This window comes from Triticum urartu, chromosome 3A (genome assembly GCF_056163025.1).
Source record: "Triticum urartu cultivar PI428250 chromosome 3A, HENAU_Tu73, whole genome shotgun sequence".
NCBI classification, from domain to species: Eukaryota; Viridiplantae; Streptophyta; class Magnoliopsida; order Poales; family Poaceae; genus Triticum; species Triticum urartu.
In genome coordinates, this window is record NC_141875.1 from 517,713,040 (window position 1) to 517,734,688 (window position 21,649).

At 39.9% G+C, this 21,649-nt stretch overlaps 1 protein-coding gene across 8 annotated transcripts; it reads left to right on the forward strand.

The window, feature by feature from the left end:
* The first annotated feature begins 18,399 nt into the window (after positions 1 to 18,399).
* On the forward strand, positions 18,400 to 20,874 carry LOC125544827 (protein NUCLEAR FUSION DEFECTIVE 6, mitochondrial-like). 8 transcript variants are annotated; one of them, XM_087547535.1, is made up of 5 exons: positions 18,400 to 18,648; positions 18,742 to 18,869; positions 19,364 to 19,400; positions 19,802 to 19,874; positions 20,643 to 20,874. In XM_087547535.1, exons 1-3 carry the CDS (start codon positions 18,500 to 18,502, stop codon positions 19,381 to 19,383), a joined length of 297 nt encoding a protein of 98 aa, XP_087403661.1. In that variant the 5' UTR covers positions 18,400 to 18,499; the 3' UTR covers positions 19,384 to 19,400; positions 19,802 to 19,874; positions 20,643 to 20,874. The 8 variants fall into 8 exon arrangements, with proteins under 8 accessions (XP_087403661.1, XP_087403662.1, XP_048564551.1 ...); XM_087547536.1 differs by lacking the exon at positions 20,643 to 20,874 and adding an exon at positions 20,457 to 20,636; XM_048708594.2 differs by lacking the exon at positions 19,802 to 19,874.
* Positions 20,875 to 21,649: the final 775 nt, after the last annotated feature.

Sequence of the window (21,649 nt, forward strand, 5' to 3'; positions counted from 1 at the left end):
CATTTTATCGATCTCAACAAACACACCGCAAAAAGAAGATTACATCGAATAGATCTCAACAAGAGAGGGGGAGAACATTGTATTGAGATCCAAAAAGAGAGAAGAAGCCATCTAGCTACTAACTATGGACCCGTAGGTCTGAAGTAAACTACTCACACTTCATCGGAGAGGCTATGGTGTTGATGTAGAAGCCCTCCGTGATTGATGCCCCCTCCGGCGGAGCTCCGGAACAGGCCCCAAGATGGGATCTCGTGGATACAGAAAGTTACGGCGGTGGAATTAGGGTTTTGGCTCCGTTTCTGATCATTTGGGGGTACATGGGTATATATAGGAAGAAGAAGTACGTCGGTGGAGCAACAGGGGGCCCACGAGGGTGGAGGGCGCGCCTGGGGGGCAGGCGCGCCCCCTACCTCGTGGCCTCCTGTTAGTTGGCTTGACATAGGGTCCAAGTCTCCTGAGTTGTATTCGGTGAGAAAATCACGTTCCCGAAGGTTTCATTCCGTTTGGAATCCGTTTGATATTCCTTTTCTTCGAAACCCTAAAACAGGCAAAAACAGCAATGCTGGGCTGGGCCTCCGGTTAATAGGTTAGTCCCAAAAATAATATAAAAGTGGATAATAAAGCCCAATAATGTATAGCATGGAGCAATCAAAAATTATAGATACGTTGGATACGTATCAATCACCGCCCGCAACTCTTTGTTTTCTACTCGTGCATATCGACCTGGCTCGGATGCCGCTGTTGGAAAACGTAGCATGCAATTTCAAAAAAATTCCCATGCTCACGCAAGATCTATCTAGGAGATGCATGGCAACAAGGGGGAGAGTGTGTCTATGTACCCCAGTAGATGGTAAGCGGAATAGTTTCACAATGCGGCTGATGTAGTCGAACTTTCTTCGCGCTCCACTGATCGAGTACCGAACGTATGACACCTCCGAGTTTTGCACACATTCAGCTCGGTGACGTCCCTCGCCTTCTTGATCCAGCAAGGTGTCGAGGTAGTAGATGAGTTTCGTCAGCGCGACGGCATGGTGACGATGATGGTGAAGTGATCCGTGTAGGGCTTCTCCTAAGCACCGCGAGAATATGACCGGGGGTGTAAACTATGGAGTGGGGCACCGCACATGGCTAACAATTGATGTTGTATGTTCTAGGCGATCGCTTCCCCACATATATATAGGTGGCAGGGGAGGAGAGGTAGCCAAGGGGCGCCCAAGTAGGATCTGACTCCTACTTGGACTTCCCAAATCTCCCCCCTTCCATATATCATGGGAGAGAAAAGGGAAGGGGAACAGAGAAAGGAAGGGGGCCGAACCCCCCTTTTCCTTCTCCAATTTGGCCTCCTACCTAAGGGGGGTGCGCCACCCCTTGTGGGCTGGTGTTCTCCCCTCTTATGGCCCATAAGGCCCATATCTTTCCCCCGAGGGTTCCGGTAACCCCCCCCCCCCGGTACTCCGATAATTTCCCGATACACTCCGGAACACTTCCGGTGTCCAAATACTATCGTCCTATATATCAATCATTACCCCTCAACCATTTTGAGACTCCTTGTCATGTCCATGATCTCATCCGGGACTCCGAACAACATTTGGTCACCAAATCACATAACACGTATAATACTAAATCGTCATCGAACGTTAAGCGTGCGAACCCTACGGGTTCAAGAACTATGTAGACATGACCGAGACACCTCTCCGGTCAATAACCAATAGCAGAACCTAGATGCTCATATTGGCTCCTACATATTCTACGAAGATCTTTATCGGTCGAACTGTTATGACAACATACGTAATTCCCTTTGTCATCAGTATGTTACTTGCCTGAGGTTCGATCATCGGTATCTTCATACATAGTTCAATCTCGTTATCAGTGATACTCTCCAACGTATCTATAATTTTTGATTGTTCCATGCTATTATATTATTTGTTTTGGATGTTTTATATGCATTAATATGCTATTTTATATGATTTTTGGGACTTACCTATTAACCTAGAGCCTAGTGCCAGTTTCTGTTTTTTCCTTGTTTTAGAGTTTCGCAGAAAAGGAATACCAAACGGAGTCCAAATGGAATAAAACTTTCGCGATGATTTTTCTTGGACCAGAAGACATCCAGAGGACTTGGAGTGCATGTCAGGGAAGCCACGAGGCAGCCACAAGGATGGAGGGTGTGCCCAGGGGGGTAGGGCGCATCCCCACCCTTGTGGGCCCCTCGTGACTCCACCGACCTATTTCTTTCGCCTATATATTCCCATATATCCCAGAAACATCTAGGGGAGCCACGAAAACACGTTTCCACCGCCACAACCTTCTGTACCCGTGAGATCCCATCTATGGGCCTTTTCGAGCGTCCTGTAGGAGGGGGATTCGATCACGGAGGGCTTCTACATCAACACCATTGCCCTTCCGATGAAGCGTGAGTAGTTTACCACAGACCTACGGGTCCATACCTAGTATCTAGATGGCTGCTTCTCTCTCTCTCTTTGATTCTCAATACCATGTTCTCCTCGATGTTCTTGGAGATCTATTTGATGTAATACTTTTTTTTGCGGTGTGTTGGCCGAGATCCGATGAATTGTGGATTCATGATCAGCTTATCTATGAATATTATTTGAATCTCCTCTGAATTCTTATATGCATGATTTGATATCTTTGCAAGTCTCTTCAAACTATCGATTTGGTTTGGCCAACTAGATTGGTTTTTCTTGCAATGGGAGAAGTGCTTAGCTTTGGGTTCAATCTTGCGGTGTCCTTTCCCAGTGACAGTAGGGGCAGCAAGGCACATATTGTATTGTTGCCATCGAGGATAAAAAGATGGGGTTTACATCATATTGCTTGAGTTTATTCCTCTACATCATGTCATCTTACTTAATGCGTTACTCTGCTCTTCATGAACTTAATACTCTAGATGCAGGTAGAAGTCGGTCGATGTGTGGATTAATAGTAGTAGATGCAAGCAAGAGTCGGTCTACTTGACACAGACGTGATGCCTATATGCATGATCATTGCCTTAGATATCGTCATAACTTTGCGCTTTTCTATCAATTGCTCGGCAGTAATTTGTTCACCCACCGTAATATTTTCTATCTTGAGAGAAGCCTCTAGTGAAACCTCTGGCACCCAGGTCTATTTTCCATCATATAAGTTTTCGATCTACAATATTACTTTCCGATTTACTTTGCAATCTTTTACTTTCCAATCTATAAACCAAAAATACCAAAAATGTTTACTTTACCGTTTATCTATCTCTATCAGATCTCACCTTTGCAAGTAACTGTGAAGGGATTTACAACCCCTTTATCGCGTTGGGTGCAAGTTGTTGTTTGTTTGTGCAGGTATTCGGTGACTTGTGCGTTGTCTCCTACTGGATTGATACATTGGTTCTCAAAACTGAGGGAAATACTTACTCAACTTTGTTGCATCACCCTTTCCTCTTCAAGGGAAAAACCAACGCAAGCTCAAGAAGTAGCAGGAAGAATTTCTGGCATCGTTGCCGGGGAGATCTACGCCAAGTCAAGACATACCAAGTACCCATCATAAAAGCTCATCTCTTGCATTACATTATTCGCCATTCGCCTCTCGTTTTCCTCTCCCCCACTTCTAAAACGATTTTCGAAAAGATTTTCCTTTTCTTCGTCCCTCTTCCGTTCGCCTTCTTCGCTTGCTTTTTGTGTGCTTGTGTGTTGGATTGCTTGCTTTGTCATGATGACTCAAGAGAATACCAAATTGTGTGTCTTTTCCAACACCAAGAACAATGATTTTATTAGTACTCTGATTGCTCCCGCTACTGATGCAGAATCTTGTGAAATTAATGCTGCTTTGCTGAATCTTGTTATGAAAGATCAATTTTTCAGCCTTCCTAGTGAAGATGCCGCATCCCATCTAAACAATTTTGTTGATTTGTGTGATATGCAAAAGAAAAAGGATATGGATAATTATATTGTTAAATTGAAGTTATTTCCGTTCTCACTTAGAGATCGTGCTAAAACTTGGTTTTCATCTTTGATTAAAATAGTATTGATTCATGGAATAAGTGTAAAGATGCTTTTATTTCCAAGTACTTTCCTCCCGCTAAGATCATCGCCCTTAGGAACGACATTATGAATTTTAAGCAACTTGATCATGAACACGTTGCACAATCTTGGGAGAGGATGAAATTGATTATAAGAAATTGTCCTACTCATGGTTTGAATTTCTGGATGATTATACAAAACTTTTATGCTGGATTGGATTTTGCTTCTAGAATTTTTTTAGATTCGGCTGCGGGAGGTACTTTTATGGAAATTACTTTAGGAGAATCTAATAAACTCCTAGATAATATTATGGTTAATTATTCTCAATGGCATATCGAAAGATCTTCCACTAGTAAAAAAAGTGCATGCAATTGAAAAGATTAATGTTTTGAGTGAAAAGATGGATGAGCTTACGAAATTATTTGCTAGCAAAAGTACTCCTATTGATCCTAATGATATGCCTTTGTATACTTTGATTGAGAATAATAATAATGAATCTATGGATGTGAATTTTGTTGGTAGGAACAATTTTGGCAATAAAACTTATAGATGTAATTTTAATCCTAGGCTGTTTCCTAGCAATTACTCTAATAATTATGGTGATTCCTACAAAAGTTCTTATGGAAATTATAATAATATGCCCTCTGATTTGGAGAATAGTTTTAAAGAATTTATGATTTCTTAAAAGAGTTTCAATGCTTTGATTGAAGAAAAATTGCTTAAGTTTGATGATTTGGCTAGGAAGGTGGATAAAATTTCTCTTGATGTTGATTCTTTGAAACTTAGATCTATTCCACCTAAGCATGATATCAATGAGTCTCTCAAAGCTATGAGAATTTCCATTGATGAGTGCAAAGAAAGAACCGCTAAGATGCGTGCTAAAAAGATTGGTTTATAAAAGCGTGTTCTTCTAGTTTCCGTGAAAATAATGATGATGATCTTAGAGTGATTGATGTGACTCCTATTGAATCTTAGTTTTCCAATATAAATATTGATAAATATGGGACTGGAGATGAGTCAACTTTAGTTAAAAGGCATCCCAATGATTCAGAGTTTTTAGATCTTGATGCAAAAATTGATAAAAGTGGGATTGGAGAGGTCAAAACTTTAAGTAGCAATGAATCCACTCTTATGGATTTCAAGGAATTAAATTATGATAATTTTTCTTTAATAGATTGTATTTCCTTGTTGCAATCCATGTTGAATTCTCCTCATGTTTATGATCAAAACAAAGCTTTTACTAAACATATCATTGATGCTATGATGCAATCTTTTGAAGAAAAGCTTGAATTGGAAGTTTCTATCCCTAGAAAACTTTATGATGAGTGGGAACCTACTATTAAGATTAAGATTAAATATTATGAGTGTCAGGCTTTGTGTGATTTGGGTGCTGATATGTCTCCAATGTATCTATAATTTTTGATTGCTCCATGCTATATTATCTACTATTTTGGACATTATTGGGCTTTATTATCCACTTTTATGTTATTTTTGGGACTAAACTATTAACCGGAGGCCCAGCCCAGAATTGCCGTTTTTTGCCTATTTTAGGGTTTCGAAGAAAAGGAATATCAAACGGAGTCCAAACGGAATGAAACCTTCGGGAACGTGATTTTCTCACCGAATACAACTCAGGAGACTTGGACCCTACGTCAAGCCACGTAACAGGAGCCCACGAGGTAGGGGGCGCGCCTACCCCCCCAGGCGCGCCCTCCACCCTCGTGGGGCCCCTGTTGCTCTACCAACGTACTTCTTCCTCCTATATATACCCACGTACCCCCAAACGATCAGAAAAGGAGCCAAAACCCTAATTCCACCGTCGTAACTTTCTGTATCCACGAGATCCCATCTTGGGGCCTATTCCGGAGCTCCGCCGGAGGGGGCATCGATCATGGAGGGCTTCTACATCAACACCATAGCCTCTCTGATGAAGTGTGAGTAGTTTACTTCAGACCTACGGGTCCATAGTTAGTAGCTAGATGGCTTTTCTCTCTTTTTGGATCTCAATACAATGTTCTCCCCCTCTCTTGTGGAGATCTATTCGATGTAATCTTCTTTTTGCGGTGTGTTTGTTGAGACCGATGAATTGTGGGTTTATGATCAAGTCTATCTATGAATAATATTTGAATCTTCTCTGAATTCTTTTATGTATGATTGGTTATCTTTGCAAGTCTCTTCGAATTATCAGTTTGGTTTGGCCTACTAGATTGATATTTCTTGCAATGGGAGAAGTGCTTAGCTTTGGGTTCAATCTTGCGGTGTCCTTTCCCAGTGACAGTAAGGGCAGCAAGGCACGTATTGTATTGTTGCCATTGAGGATAACAAGATGGGGTTTTCTTCATATTGCATGTGTCTATCCCTCTACATCATGTCATCTTGCTTAAGGCGTTACTCTGTTTTTAATTTAATACTCTAGATGCATGCTGGATAGCGGTCGATGGGTGGAGTAATAGTAGTAGATGCAGGCAGGAGTCGGTCTACTTGTCTCGGACGTGATGCCTATATACATGATCATACCTAGATATTCTCATAACTATGCTCAATTCTGTCAATTGCTCAATAGTAATTTGTTCACCCACCGTAGAATACTTATGCTCTCGAGAGAAGCCACTAGTGAAACCTATGGCCCCCGGGTCTATCCTTATCATATTAATCTCCTACTACTTAGTTATTTACTTTGCCTTTATTTTACTTTGCATCTTTATCATAAAAATGCCAAAAATATTATCTTATCATATCTATCAGATCTCACTCTCGTAAGTGGCCCTATAGGGATTGACAACCCCTATTTGCGTTGGTTGCGAGGATTTATTTGTTTTGTGCATGTACGAGGGACTTGCGCGTAGCCTCCTACTGGATTGATACCTTGGTTCTCAAAAACTGAGGGAAATACTTACTCTACTTTGCTGCATCATCCCTTCCTCTTCGGGGAAAACCAACGTAGTGCTAAAAGAGGTAGCAGGTGCTAGTATTTCCACGATTCCAAAAACTTTATGTGATGTGTTAGGTTTCCGTGAATTTGATGATTGTTCTTTATATTTGCATCTTGTGGATTCCACTATTAAGAAATCTACGGGAAGTATTAATGATGTTCTTATTGTTGCAAATAGGAATTATGTGCCCGTAGATTTCATTGTTCTTGATATAGATTGCAATCCTACATGTCATATTATTCTTGGTAGACCTTTCCTTAATTAGAACGATTGGTGCAATTATTGATATGAAAGAAGGAAACATTAGATTTCAATTTCCGTTAAGGAAAGGCATGGAACACTTTCCAAGAAAGAAAATTAAATTGCCTTATGAATCTATTATGAGAGCCACTTATGGATTGCATGCCAAAGATGATAATACTTAGATATATTTGTGTTTTATGCCTAGATAAGGGTGTTAAACAATAGCGCTTTTTGGGAGGCAACACAATTTTAATTTTGTTTTTGCTTTTTAAGATTCTGTTTTGCATTAAATAATTTATCCAGCCTCTGATTAGATGTAGTTTTTTATGCTTTAGTTAGTGTTTGTGCCAAGTAAGACCTTTGGGATAGCTTACGGTGATAGTTGATTTGATCTTGCTGAAAACAGAAACTTTTGCGCCCAGGAGATTAATTTTTATTTTTAGCAGAAGCGCGACAAAATACTGATTCCTGTAGCAGACGATTAATAACAAATTGCTTAGGTTGTCATAATTTTTCAGAATGTTTGGAGTTACAGAAGTATTCAAAATATCCAGATTGCTATAGTCTGTTCTGTTCTTGACAGATTCTGTTTTCTTTGTGTTGTTTGCTTATTTTGATGAATCTATGGCTAGTATCGGGGGGTATGAACCATGGAAAAGTTGGAATATAGTAGATATTACACCAATATAAATAAATAATGATTTCACAACAGCACCAAAAGTGGTGATTTATTTTCTTATACTAATGGAGCTTATGGGATTTTCTGTTGAGTTTTGTATTGTGAAGTTTTCAAGTTTTGGGAAGGATTTGATGGATTATGGAATGAGGAGTGGCAAGAGCCTAAGCTTGGGGATTCCCAAGGCACCCCGAGGTAATATTAAAGGACTAGCAAGAGCCTGGGCATCCCCTCTTTCGTCTTCGTCTATCGGTAACTTTACTTGAGGCTATATTTGTATTCACCACATGATATGTGTTTTGCTTGGAGTGCCTTGCATGATTTGAGTATTTTCTTTTTAGTTTGCCACAATCATCCTTGCTGTACACACCTTTTGAGAGAGACACGCATGAATCGTGATTTATTAGAATACTCTATGTGCTTCACTTATATCTTTTGAGCTAGGCAATTTTGCTCTATGTGCTTCACTTATATATTTTAGAGCACAGTGGTGGTTTTATTTTATAGAAATTGATGAACTCTCGTGCTTCACTTATATTATTTTGAGAGTCTCTAAACAGCATGGTAATTTGCTTTGGTTATAAATCTAGTCCTAATATGATAGGCATCCAAAAGGAATATAATAAAAACTTTCATATAAAGTGCATTGAATACTATGAGAAGTTTAATTCCTTATGATTGTTTTGAGATATGAAGATGGTGATATTAGAGTCATGCTAGTGAGTAATTGTGAATTTGATAAATACTTGTGTTAAAGTTTGTGATTCCCGTAGCATGCACGTATGGGGAACCGTTATGTGATGAAGTCGGAGCATGATTTATTTATTGATTGTTTTCCTTATGAGTGACGGTCGGGGACGAATGATGGACTTTTCCTACCAATCTACCCCCCTAGGAGCATGCGCGTAGTACTTTGTTTCGATAACTAATAGATTTTTGCAGTAAGTATATGAGTTCTTCATGACTAGCGTTGAGTCCATGGATTATGCGCACTCTCACCCTTCCACCATTGCTAGCCTCTCTAGTGCCGCACAACTTTCGCCGGTACCATAAAACCACCATATACTTTCCTCAAAACATCCACCATACCTACCTATTATGGCATTTCCATAGACATTCCGAGATATATTGCCATGCAACTTTCCACCGTTTCATTTATTATGACACGCTCCATCATTGTCATATTGCTTTGCATGATCATGTAGTTGACATCGTATTTGTGGCAAAGCCACCATTCATAATTCTTCCATACATTTCACTCTTGATTCATTGCACATACCGGTACACCGCCGGAGGCATTCACATAGAATCATATTTTGTTCTAAGTATCGGGTTGTAATTCTTGAGTTGTAAGTAAATAAAAGTGTGATGATCTTCATTATTAGAGCATTGTCCCATGTGTGGAAAGGATGATGGAGGCTATGATTCCCCCACAAGTCGGGATGAGACTTTGGATGAGAAAAAAAGAGGCCAAAAAATGAGAGAAGGGGCAATGCTACTATCCTTTTACCACACTTGTGCTTCAAAGTAGCACCATGATCTTCATAATAGAGAGTCTCCTATATTGTAACTTTCATATACTAGTGGGAATTTTTCATTATAGAAGTTGGCTTGTATATTCCAATGATGGGCTTCCTCAAATTGCCCTAGCTCTTCATGAGCAAGCAAGTTGGATGCACACCCACTAAGTTTCTTTTTGAGCTTTCATAAACTTATAGCTCTAGTGCATCTGTTGCATGGAAATCCCTACTCACTCATTGATATCTATTAATGGGCATCTCCATAGCCCGTTGATACGCCTAGTTGATGTGAGACTATCTCCTTCTTCTTGTCTTCTCCACAACCACCGTCTATTCCACCTATAGTGCTATGTCCATGGCTCACGCTCATGTATTGCGTGAAAGTTGAAGAAGTTTGAGAACATCAAAGTATGAAACAATTGCTTGGCTTGTCATCGGGGTTGTGCATGATTTAAATATTTTGTGTGATGAAGATGGAGTATAGCTGGACTATATGATTTTGTAGGGATAAGCTTTCTTTGGCCATGTTATTTTGAGAAGACATAATTGCTTTGTTAGTATGCTTGAAGTATTATTGTTTTTATGTCAATATTAAACTTTTGTTTTGAATCATACGGATCTGAACATTCATGCCACAATAACGAAATTACTTGGATAAATATGTTAGGTAGCATTCCACATCAAAAATTTTGTTTTTATCATTTACCTACTCGAGGACGAGCAGGAATTAAGCTTGGGGATGCTTGATACGTCTCCAATTTATCTATAATTTTTGATTGTTCCATGCTATTATATTATCTGTTTTGGATGTTTTATATGCATTAATATGCTATTTTATATTATTTTTGGGACTAACCAATCAACCTAGAGCCCAGTGCCAGTTTCTGTTTTTTTCTTGTTTTAGAGTTTCACAGAAAAGGAATACCAAACATAGTCCAAACGGAATAAAACTTTCGCGATGATTTTTCTTGGACCAGAAGACATCCAGACGACTTGGAGTGCACGTCAGGGAAGCCACGAGGCAGCCACAAGGACGGAGGGCGCGCCCAGGGGGTAGGGCATGCCCCCACCCTTGTGGGCCCCTCGTGACTCCGCCGACCTATTTCTTCCGCCTATATATTCCCATATATCCCAAAAACATCCAGGGAGACACGAAAACACTTTTCCACCGCCGCAACCTTCTGTACCTGTGAGATCCATCTAGGGGCCTTTTTCGGCGTCTTGCCGGAGGGGGATTCGATCACGAAGGGCTTCTACATCAACACCATTGCCCTTTTGATGAAGCGTGAGTAGTTTACCACAGAACTATGGGTCCATAGCTACTACCTAGATGGCTTCTTCTCTCTCTTTGATTCTCAATACCATGTTCCCCTCGATGTTCTTGGAGATCTATTCGATGTAATACTTTTTTGCGGTGTGTTTGCCGAGATTCGATGAATTGTGGATTTATGATCATCTTATATATGAATATTATTTGAATCTCCTCTGAATTCGTATATGCATACTTTGATATCTTTGCAAGTCTCCTCAAACTATCGATTTGGTTTGGCCAACTAGATTGGTTTTTTGCAATGGGAGAAGTGCTTAGCTTTGGGTTCAATCTTGCGGTGTCCTTTCCCGGTGACAGTAGGGGCAGCAAGGCACGTATTGTATTGTTGCCATCGAGGATAAAAAGATGGGGTTTACATCATATTGCTTGAGTTTATTCCTCTACACCATGTCATCTTACTTAATGCGTTACTCTGTTCTTCATGAACTTAATACTCTAGATGCAGGCAGGAGTCGGTCGACGTGTGGAGTAATAGTAGTAGATGTAGGCAGGAGTCGATCTACTTGACACGAACGTGATGCCTATATTCATGATCATTGCCTTAGATATCGTCATAACTTTGCGCTTTTCTATTAATTGCTGGGCAGTGATTTGTTCACCCACCGTAATATTTTCTATCTTGAGAGAAGCCTCTAGTGAAACCTATGGCCCCCGGCTCTATTTCCATCATATAAGTTTTTGATCTACAATATTAGTTTCCGATTTACTTCCTTTGCAATCTTTTACTTTCCAATCTATAAACCAAAATTACCAAAAATATTTACTTTACCGTTTATCTATCTCTATCAGATCTCACCTTTGCAAGTAATTGTGAAGGGATTGACAAACCCTTTATCGCGTTGGGTGCAAGTTGTTGTTTGTTTGTGTAGGTATTCGGTGACTTGTGCGTTGTCTCCTACTGGATTGATACCTTGGTTCTCAAAACTGAGGGAAATACTTACTCTACTTTGTTGCATCACCCTTTCCTCTTCAAGGGAAAAACCAACGCAAGCTCAAGAAGTAGCAACCGGAAAGTCTCTTTACTCGTTCCGTTATACATCATCTCGCAACTAACTCATTAATTACTTTGCTTGCAAGGCTTCTTATGATGTGTATTACTGAATGGGCCCGGAGATACCTCTTCGGTACTCGGAGTGACAAATCCTAATCTCGATCTATGCCAACCCAACAAACACCTTCGGAGATACCTGTAGAGCATCTTTATAATCACCCAGTTATGTTGTGACATTTGATAGCACACAAGGTATTCCTCTGGTATCCGCGAGTTGCATAATCTCATAGTCGAAGGAATATGTATTTCACATGAAGAAAGCAATAGCAATAAGACTGAACGATCAATATGCTAAGCTAACGGATGGGTCTTGTCCATCACATCATTCTCCTAATGATGTGATTCCGTTATCAAATGACAACTCATGTCCATGGTTAGGACCTTAACCATGTTTGATCAACGAGCTAGTCAAGTAGAGGCTCACTAGGGACACATTGTTTGTCTATGTATTCACACATGTATTTAGATTTCCGAGCAATACAATTCCAGCATGATTAATAAACATTTATCATGAATAAGGAAATATAAAATAACAACTTTATTATTGCCTCTAGGGCATATTTCCTTCACCACCCACATATCAAATTATCAAAGTAACGAACGCGAATCAACTAAACATGATGAATGTGACTAGACAATAATTCCCATGTGTCCTCAAGAACGCTTTGCTTTATATAAGAGAACTTTTTGGCTTGTTCTTTACTATAAAAAGGATTGGGCCACCTTGCTGCACATTTGTTACTATTGCTACTTCTTACTTGTTACGAATTGCCTTGCTACAAAACTATCTGTTACCTCTACTTTTAGTACTTACAGAGAATACCTTGCTAAAAACCACTTGTCATTTCCTTCTGCTCCTCGTTGGGTTCGACACTCTTACTTATCGAAAGGATTACGATTGATCCCCCATAGTTGTGGGTCATCAGTAGCCCACCTCTGTTAACATACGGTCCCTTTGTTTCCCCTTCAATGACCTGTAATCCATCATCATTTGGCCACACATAGGTGACTATGTCATGGGGATACCAGAACACGTCAACGAGAAAGAACAAAATCGGTAATGAGGAGAACGGTATAGTGAACATGTGTATGACTCCAGAGGATATTGGTACATCTCACCACGGGTTTTGTAAATTATCAGGAAGCAAAGGGAACATCACATGGTAGCCAAAGATTCACACAAATATCATTCGTGTATTCATAGGGATCGATATGGGCTTCCATGGTTCCGCTATTGGTCATTGAATGAAGGGGGTTCATTCATGTCTATGTTTTACCGAACCTACAGGGTCACAAGCTTAGGGTAATCATGATCTGCTGAGTGTTAGTGGGACGGGAATAATGAGAATATATTTGTGGAATTGTTTCATGAATATTCAGAATAGTTTCGAGAGGAACTGGAAGCGTTCTGGGGTCACCGAAAGGTTTTCGAAGTTTATCAGGCAATCCCAGGCATTTCTGATAAATAATATATAGGTGAAAATGTTTCTGGTGATGTTAAATTAATAGTAAAAGGCTCTAGTAATTGTTAGGAGTCTTTTATATTTAATTTAACATCAAGGGGTCTTAAAAGGCCAAGTGGTGGAAGGAGCATTGGGCCATATAGGCCCAATAGGGGGTGGCGCCGAGGCCGAATTGGACGAGGGGGGAGGATCCCTCCCCTTGTGTGGAGCCTCCTCCTCCCATCTCAACCTATATACACTAGAGGCGTTTTCACCTTTTGGGCACACAAGTTTTGGAGCCTCCACTAGTTCTCTAATTCTAGTTCTAGTTGGTTCTAGTTGATCAATTAGAGCTTGACCTAGATCCTCTATTCCTCATAATTAGAACCCCGGTGTGGTTCTAATACCCTCCCTCTAATTCTTCAGCGATTATTAGCTCTAGACGGCAAAGCGTTGCCGGATCGTGAAGACCGTACGCTTGCAACTCGTAGAGAGGCCGTGCTTTCGGTCTTCCATTCGAGGGACTATTCGGGCGCGGTTCGCGGGATCATTCATCTACGTTTGAGGGACTTCAAGTACGATCTACACCGACTCGTCTTCTTTCGTTGCAACTCGGAGTCGGTAACAATCGAATCCAAATTGTTAATGCATCTTCATACTGTTCCTGGGTGATCATAGCGCGATTGTTTTTGTTTTCTACTACGTTTCCCAACACGGCGCACTCAAAATAAGATCTTCTAAAGACTTGACATACACTTCAAGGCATATTCAAATATTTGGCATGTTTATCTCTAGATGCAACTGACCATGTGTAACCCTAGGTACCCCTGAACCCTATATAAGCTGAGGGGTTTAGTCTGTAGAGGCAAGGCTTTTAGACTCATTCATACGATCTCGAGGTAGATCATCTATAGTTTTTACTACATCCACAAAATATAAACAAGAGCAGGAGAAGGGTATCACCTCTCTGAGAGGGCCCGAACCTGGGTAAACACAATGTCCCTCTTCTTCCTGTCACCATCTACCCAAGACCACCCGCTCGGGAGCCCCATCCGGAGATCCACCGGATTTAGCTCTGACATCTGGTGCATTATTTTAGCTATTTCATAGGGCACTCTCTTCTCTCTATTTTTTCTAAATACCACCATGATCTATTATAAAAGTTCACCAATATAAAGCAGCCCAAACACAATAAAATTTGCGTTGAGTTGTGCTATCTCGCGGGGCTAGTTGAAGCACTCTCGTGGAAGTATAATCGAAATTTAGATTGTTTCCAATGAAGAGCAAGAGGCGGGTGTTCATGCGAGTGTATCGTCACACACGAGGTGTCACAAGTCTCATGTGAATTGATTATTTTGGTATATGCAAGAATTATGGTGATGGTGGTAAACAAGTAGCTACATGGTCAAATAAATGGTTTAGAGCTAAAGTTACAAATAAAGAACATAAAATAAATTGTGGTTTTCTGCAATGAAAAAGTTAGACGCAAAGAGGTTCAATTCTTGGTGAATCATGAATGTGATAGTGCATCGGTAACATTTTTCGATAAAGGACGATTTATTATCTCAAAATGTAGCATCAAACAGATACAAAGAATTATGAGTAATACTCAGCCTCTGCATAACTAGGATGCACACAACCAAATCCAAAAGTCTGACAAAAACTCATGAAATGAAAACTGACAAATCGGCAAAATAGTGCACCGGTAGCATGGAGTTGCATAATCATGTGATTATACTCCTCATATTCTATGTTTAGTGGGCGAGTTAACAACCAAACTCCTCCTGCCAGAATTTTTGGCTCTGTTGTCCCACCTTCCGTTACCATCAACAATGGCCGGCTCATCAAATTAAGGTCATTAGACAGGACCAACGTTGTAAGCATCGTGAATTCGCTGTTCTCCTTGTATTGTCTTTGCACCTTGTTGATACCAGCACCTGTCACATGGTGGTCATGGATTCACTAAAATATATGTGGTTGCCCGTGTAGGTCTCCAGATCATGTTTTCTGCACCCTTAAATTGGACAACAAGCATTGCACTCACCATAGATAATAAACCTATTAATCTCTACTATTAAAGGGGGGTTGGTCGTTGTACCATTCACCTTCTCCTCCACCTCCTCCCCACGTCCTACATTAACTCAATCAAATAAAATCAAATCTTGCCAGAACCTCACCTAAATCAAAACTTACCTTGCCTTACCTACCCATACTCATACTCAAATAAGAAGAAATCTTACCAAAAACCTAGAACATGGTGGATGTAATATTTATATCAGACATGATTGGTGTTGAACCACTAGAATATGTATGCCCTCATTGCAACGCACATACAATTAGCTAGTTTATAATAGAAGTAATATCACAAATATCAACATAAGGGTTAGGCACAAAGGAATCTCACCACACCTTCGGGATTACCCACACATGAGAGATGACAACCAAATGCAGAGATTGTGCAAAGGGAGACCATATCAATAATATCGTAGTTTACCGCAATAAGATTAATAATTAAACAATCTCAGTCCAAAGTAAGAATAGAGTTTACAAACCCTAGCCTTATAAGTTGCATTCTTTATCTACGACAGTGTTGTCAATGATGGAATGGAGAATTGGTCTGCAGAGGGAACTGGAATGGATCTAAGCAAAGTAATTCTCCTTTAGATCTCTGTTTCTCTGCTCTAGTTATGGTTCGAGGGTGTTCTGTTGTTCTTCTATATAAATCCTTAATATGAAATTTGCTTCTATATATGAGAGGGAGGCAACGACTCCCGGTATGACTAGTGGTACGAGTGGGGCTGCTCGTACCACTCGTCGTAGTTTATTCTGTTGACACTAGATGAATATCTTTTCAACGAGAAAGTCACCCATCTCCTCCTCTATCATCCCAATATACTTCAGGCCCTTCCAAAAGTGTTTAACTTGAAAACATGTAAGGAACACAAGGTTTCTCTAATATCGGTAAATAATCCTTAATGAATAGGTGAACCCGAAGAGTAACTTTGAACCAGACATTGCACATGTTATTTCATTTGAACTAATATTTGCGTATTTGAAGTGGTTTGTACTTACATTATGACCTCACTTCACAAGGTGGCGTTTATGTTTTCTGAACAACGGGGATGGACCCGAAGATCCTAGATGAAAAATTGTTACAACACCACACAAGGACCCACAGAAAGATAAAAAACATAGCCAAATCCTTTAATTATGCAAACATGACACCTTAATTGAAATGCATTGCAGGTACGTGTTCGACCACTAGACCCATCAATTTCCGCTCACTAACCCTAAGCCTAGCTTTGCCTCATCAGACATTGATTCTTCGTTAAGTCTTGTTGCATCGATAGTTAGCCATTAACACATCGATGCATGATTATGAAATGTGTGCCGCACTTGGCATGAGGCACATCAAAGAGAGTGCCACATCACCCTGATCACTGTAATGAGTGGATCCATGCGGTAGAAACCACTTAAAATGCTAAAACATGGTTCATAAACAAAAATTATGTGTGTATTATTTGGTAAAACTATAAAAGAATAGAATTTGGTTCGATCCATAGTTGTATCACGAAACACCTTTCTCCACAAGGAAATACATGAAAATTCGAAGCAAAAAAGTTGGTTCCAAGGTCTTGTCGCGCAGCATGCATGCACCAAGCGAAATGTCATTAAGTGCATGCAGGGTAAGACACATATGATGGCATCACTACATTAAAAGCTACTCCCGAAGATAAATATTATTTTGTTGGTAAAATCATTGGCTTGATTGGAGAAGCCTTGTTCACTGCCGACAACCTTTTTGGGACTCTTTTGTTACTATGTAATATTCCTTTGTGAACTTACATTTCACGTGGGGCATGATTCATCTTATATTTTACACACTAGCTATGGATATTTTTCTAATGAACACGTGCCGATTGTGGTACCAATACATTAGCACTCGTAAGTTTGTAAACCTGACGGTAAGATATGTTTTGATAGTAAAACTATTCTTCTATTACCATGCAATAACACTCTCACCACCATCATTCTTGTAACAAGTTACCACGTGGTAACTTTAGTATAATACAGGGGCAACTTCGTAAATCATTGGATGGTGATTTTTTTATGGAAACATATGGATATGAGATAAAGTTCACATAATGAAGCTCTTGTTGAGACAAAGCCAACTATGAAGACAGGTTGTAACTACCGTTCACATTTTAGGAGTTAAAACATTTTAAAATTTCAATCTTCAGAAGAGAGATAATATCGGTTGATACATCCTATTTTGTATGCATGCAGATTACAATGTTATTGAGTCGTGCCGAAGCATAATAGAGCATACGTTCGCATACTATTTTTAATTAAAAACAACTTATTTTTGCGGGAAAAAGTAATGCTAATATTTTGAGTGGATTTTTTTAAGAAATGCCCGTAACTTTATCCAAACACGAGACCATTACAAAAGTGCAATGCTTTGGATACAAAATTCAATAAACTATGATACAACTTCTAAACAAAGAATTACAATAAAATCTCTTAGACACACCTTCCTCGTGATATTAAATTTTTGAAGACAAAATTATTAACAAAGACACTTTAGACGGGAAATTAGCCTTGTGAGCTTGAGCCCAAATAAGCTCGGATGAATAGTAAAATCGATTAAAAAATTCTGAATATTTTTGTGGTAATTTTTGACAAATGTTCCAAGTGTTTGGAAATTTTCAACATGGGATCACATTCTTGGAAGGCGTGAAAAAAAACAAAATCAGTGCTCCAAACTGTTTACGAAAGTAGCATTTTCGGAGCATCGATTTTTTTTCTCACACCTTCCACGAATGCGATATCATGATAAAAAAATTTAAGCAATTAGAACATTTGTCAAAGTTTACCATAAAAAACTTTCAGATTTTTTATTTTACTGTTCATCCAAGCTCATTTGAGCTCGAGCGATACTCCGCGTCCCGTTAGACACTGCAATTAGACCAGAATAGCGAAATGGCTACTTCGGTTCTCAAACTTCAAATAAGAGAGAGTCATAACTAGGCTTTTTTTTGTTAGAGATAAGTATGGGCTAAGCAGTTTTTTTTTAGCAAATGGGTTAAGCAGCTGCGATGCCCATAACTCACTTGGGCCAAACTGAGAAGGCGGGGGTGCCAGGCGCTTGGTTGTAAACGGGCCGGCCAAATAAGGTGAAGCTGCGGCGCTCCATTCCAAACGCCGCCGCGTACAGCCCAGCTAAGCAGTGTAGGGTTTTAGCCCTCGTCTCCCCTCCCACTGCCGTGCCCCATCGCACACACCCCGCCGCAATGGCCGCCGTCGCCGCCGCAAGATCCTTCCTCCGATCCGGATCTGCTGCCTCCTCTCTCCGCGGGGCTGCCGCCAGAGCCGCCCCCCGCGCTGGCTCAGCTCCGCTCCCGAGGCGACTCCCGGCCTCTGCTCCCCGCGTCCTCCTAAGGTACGAGCGCTCTTGGTTAGTGGTTCTCAAGGAGCACTCGTTTTGCTACTTGATCTGGATGAAAATCTCGTGTCCATGTTTCGGCATCTGTAGGTCACCGGTGGAGATGACCAGCTTCTGCGTGGAGTCGCTGATGCCCATGCACAGTGCCACGGCGTCGGCGCTCATGACGTCGCTCCTTGCCACCCCGGCTCGCACTGGGTTTGGTTGGCTGACAGAAGGTGACTTTCACATTTCTATGTTTTTTTTTTGTTGTTTTCGCAATCTTAGATGGCTTAAGTCACGATGCATGTTTGTCTGTTGCTATCTACTGTAGAGCAGACTAGTTTTAGTTGTTACAGACTGCAGAGTAGAGTAGTTTTGGGCTGATCACAAGCGCATTAGTCTCTGCGGGTTAGATCAATTTTGTCTTTATAATCAGTCTGATGGTAATATGAATTTGATGTGTGTTAGTTGTAATTGTGCTTTTAAACCTGTCCTAAAACAGGCTAATGTTGCATTCTCATGCTGTCATTACATTTTGACACCATATTTTTAGAGTGTTGCAACTCTCAATTGCCCATTTCATAACCATACTGTAATTATATCTAGGGGGAGAGTCAACAAACTTATGAGATGGGAGTCATTTTTCTGTAGATAAAAAAATTTCAAAAACTGATGATTAAATTTGTCGTGTTGAAACCAATCTTATACTTCCACATGGTCCTTGTTGTAGGTCAGGACGAAACTAGATGAACATCAAGCCCCAAAAGGTGAATAAACCTTAAGTACTTACTAATAGCTGTTGATGATTAAGTACCTTAATTAATTTATAGTTCAGAGGAATTCGTGGAAAGAGGAGACCACTGCACTTATTTGAAAGGGTCGGTTATTGAATAGATTGTTTGTAAATGAAAATCATAGAAGCCCTGCAAAGTGTGTTGCCATCACAAAAGAAATGGTGCACGGCAACAAAAGCTTCAAAATACCTTTTGGCTATTATTATAGTTGTCGACCTTTTGGCTATACCAGAGATCATTTGCTTTGGAAAAGTTTCCCTTGGTGAAGCTGTATGTATATTTGGTCTTTAAGCAAATATTGTTTTGAATATTCACATAGTCATGAGTGACACATTTGAGGCAAAAGGGTCACTGATTCTTTTGTATTGACCCAGCTGGCAATGATGACGTGTGACAGTTTCTAGGTGGAATGTAGCAGATTATAATCTCCTCACCTCAAATATTCAGGTCTGATCATATTTTAAGGAGTATCCATAATAGCATATGTTTGTAGTGTGTTTCATAAATTCTCCTACCGTTTGACTTGCACAAGAATGCAAGGTGAAGATGCTTAAAAAAATCAGATCTGAAAAACCATGTCATTTTTTTCATGTGGTAGATAAAAACTGTACTCAGCCATGGCCATAGCAACATAGAAATTTGGACTTGGGTCCACTCCTCACTTCCCCATTCATCTGAAAGCCATTGCATCTTGATCAAGTTTCTTTTGAATTTAGTCATTAGTATCATTCGATGAGTTTATAGAAGTTACTTTACCGAATATAAGAAGAACATTAATCTGTTGGGATTTTGCCTCCATTATTTGAAGAAATGCTAGCAAATCTACATACTTAACATATGCTGGATACATATTACTCCCTCTAAAGAAATATAAGAGCGTTTAGATCACTACTTTAGTGATCGAAACGCTCTTATATTTGTTTACGGAGGGAGTACTTTTATGATTATTGTCCGCAAAAAAAAAACATGTGTGCCTTTCCTTGTAGCCAAAAGAATGTTTGTTTGACCCATTTTTTTTTATCTCTGTAGACTTGTGAGTAGTGACAATGGAGGTTCTCTGGGATGAAGAACACATGCTTTTTATTTTTACGATATGTATCTGCTTTATTTTGCAAAGTGGAACTCATGGACACGGCGCAAAGTAGTTATTACGGCTGTTACATTTATAATGTCAGTTGAAGAGTTGGAGCTTAGATTATTCGTTTCTATTTGTAGATGGATGATTTCTTCTTGTCGGAGCCTGCTGTGATGGTACCTGGTACGGACCTGCCAAATTGAATTTGAAAGTACTCTTTGGTCGCCTTCTCAGTCTGTACTATCCTGGGATTTTCGTTTGTATAAGTGTCTACGGGATTATTATACCTGATTGTGCCAAGATTTAACCGACTTGGTCTGATTATGCCTTTCGTGGAGAAAAAAAATAATGCTTAGTTGGAAGTTTCTGCTTTGTTTTGCTTCTGCTCTTACGTTATCAAGTTGTTGGAGAAAAATGTACTCCAATCCTATCTCTAGCTCTCCGTACCTGCTTACTTTTAATTTTAATGTATTTAGCAATTTATGCAACCTGGCCTTAACTGGACCATTTCCAGTCTATAGTTCCAGTCGATCTAACAATCACACGTAAATAGGCATGATAAAGAGCAACTTGCCATTGTTCGAGCTAGCTCGTGAGTTGGCTAGATTATCTCGTGGTGCTTTTGATGAGGCCCTTAGTGCCAGAGTGGGTTTTGGCCCAACGGGCTGTTTTAGTGGCTGGGTTTCGGCCCAAGTTATCTTGGCCCACAGAAAAGTCTTTTCTTTGCTTATATGAGTTTTAAGCTGCTGGGCTGGATGAGTGATGGGTAGCTGTGGGCTATTGGGCTAAAATTAAAGTTCTTTGTGTTTTCTGTTTATTCGGTGTATTTTAGTATTATGATTATTCCCAAAATGTTTTGCACTGTTATAAATATAAAATTGCTAGAAAAATGATGTTGTAAATTACGTTTAGTTTTCTGAATGAAATGGAACCAATGAGAAATTTTATTTAGAAAGCTCTTATGACATTAATGTTTGTGTCATTTTATGGCATACTAATGTGATCATTTTGTAATACAGACCAATGTTGTTTACAATTTTGAATCACCCCATTCATTCCTTATTATTTTCTGCCCAACGGTGATATAATTTGGACTTAATTTTTGCATGGAAATTGATCAAACCAACGTAGGTTAATTTTTGTGTAA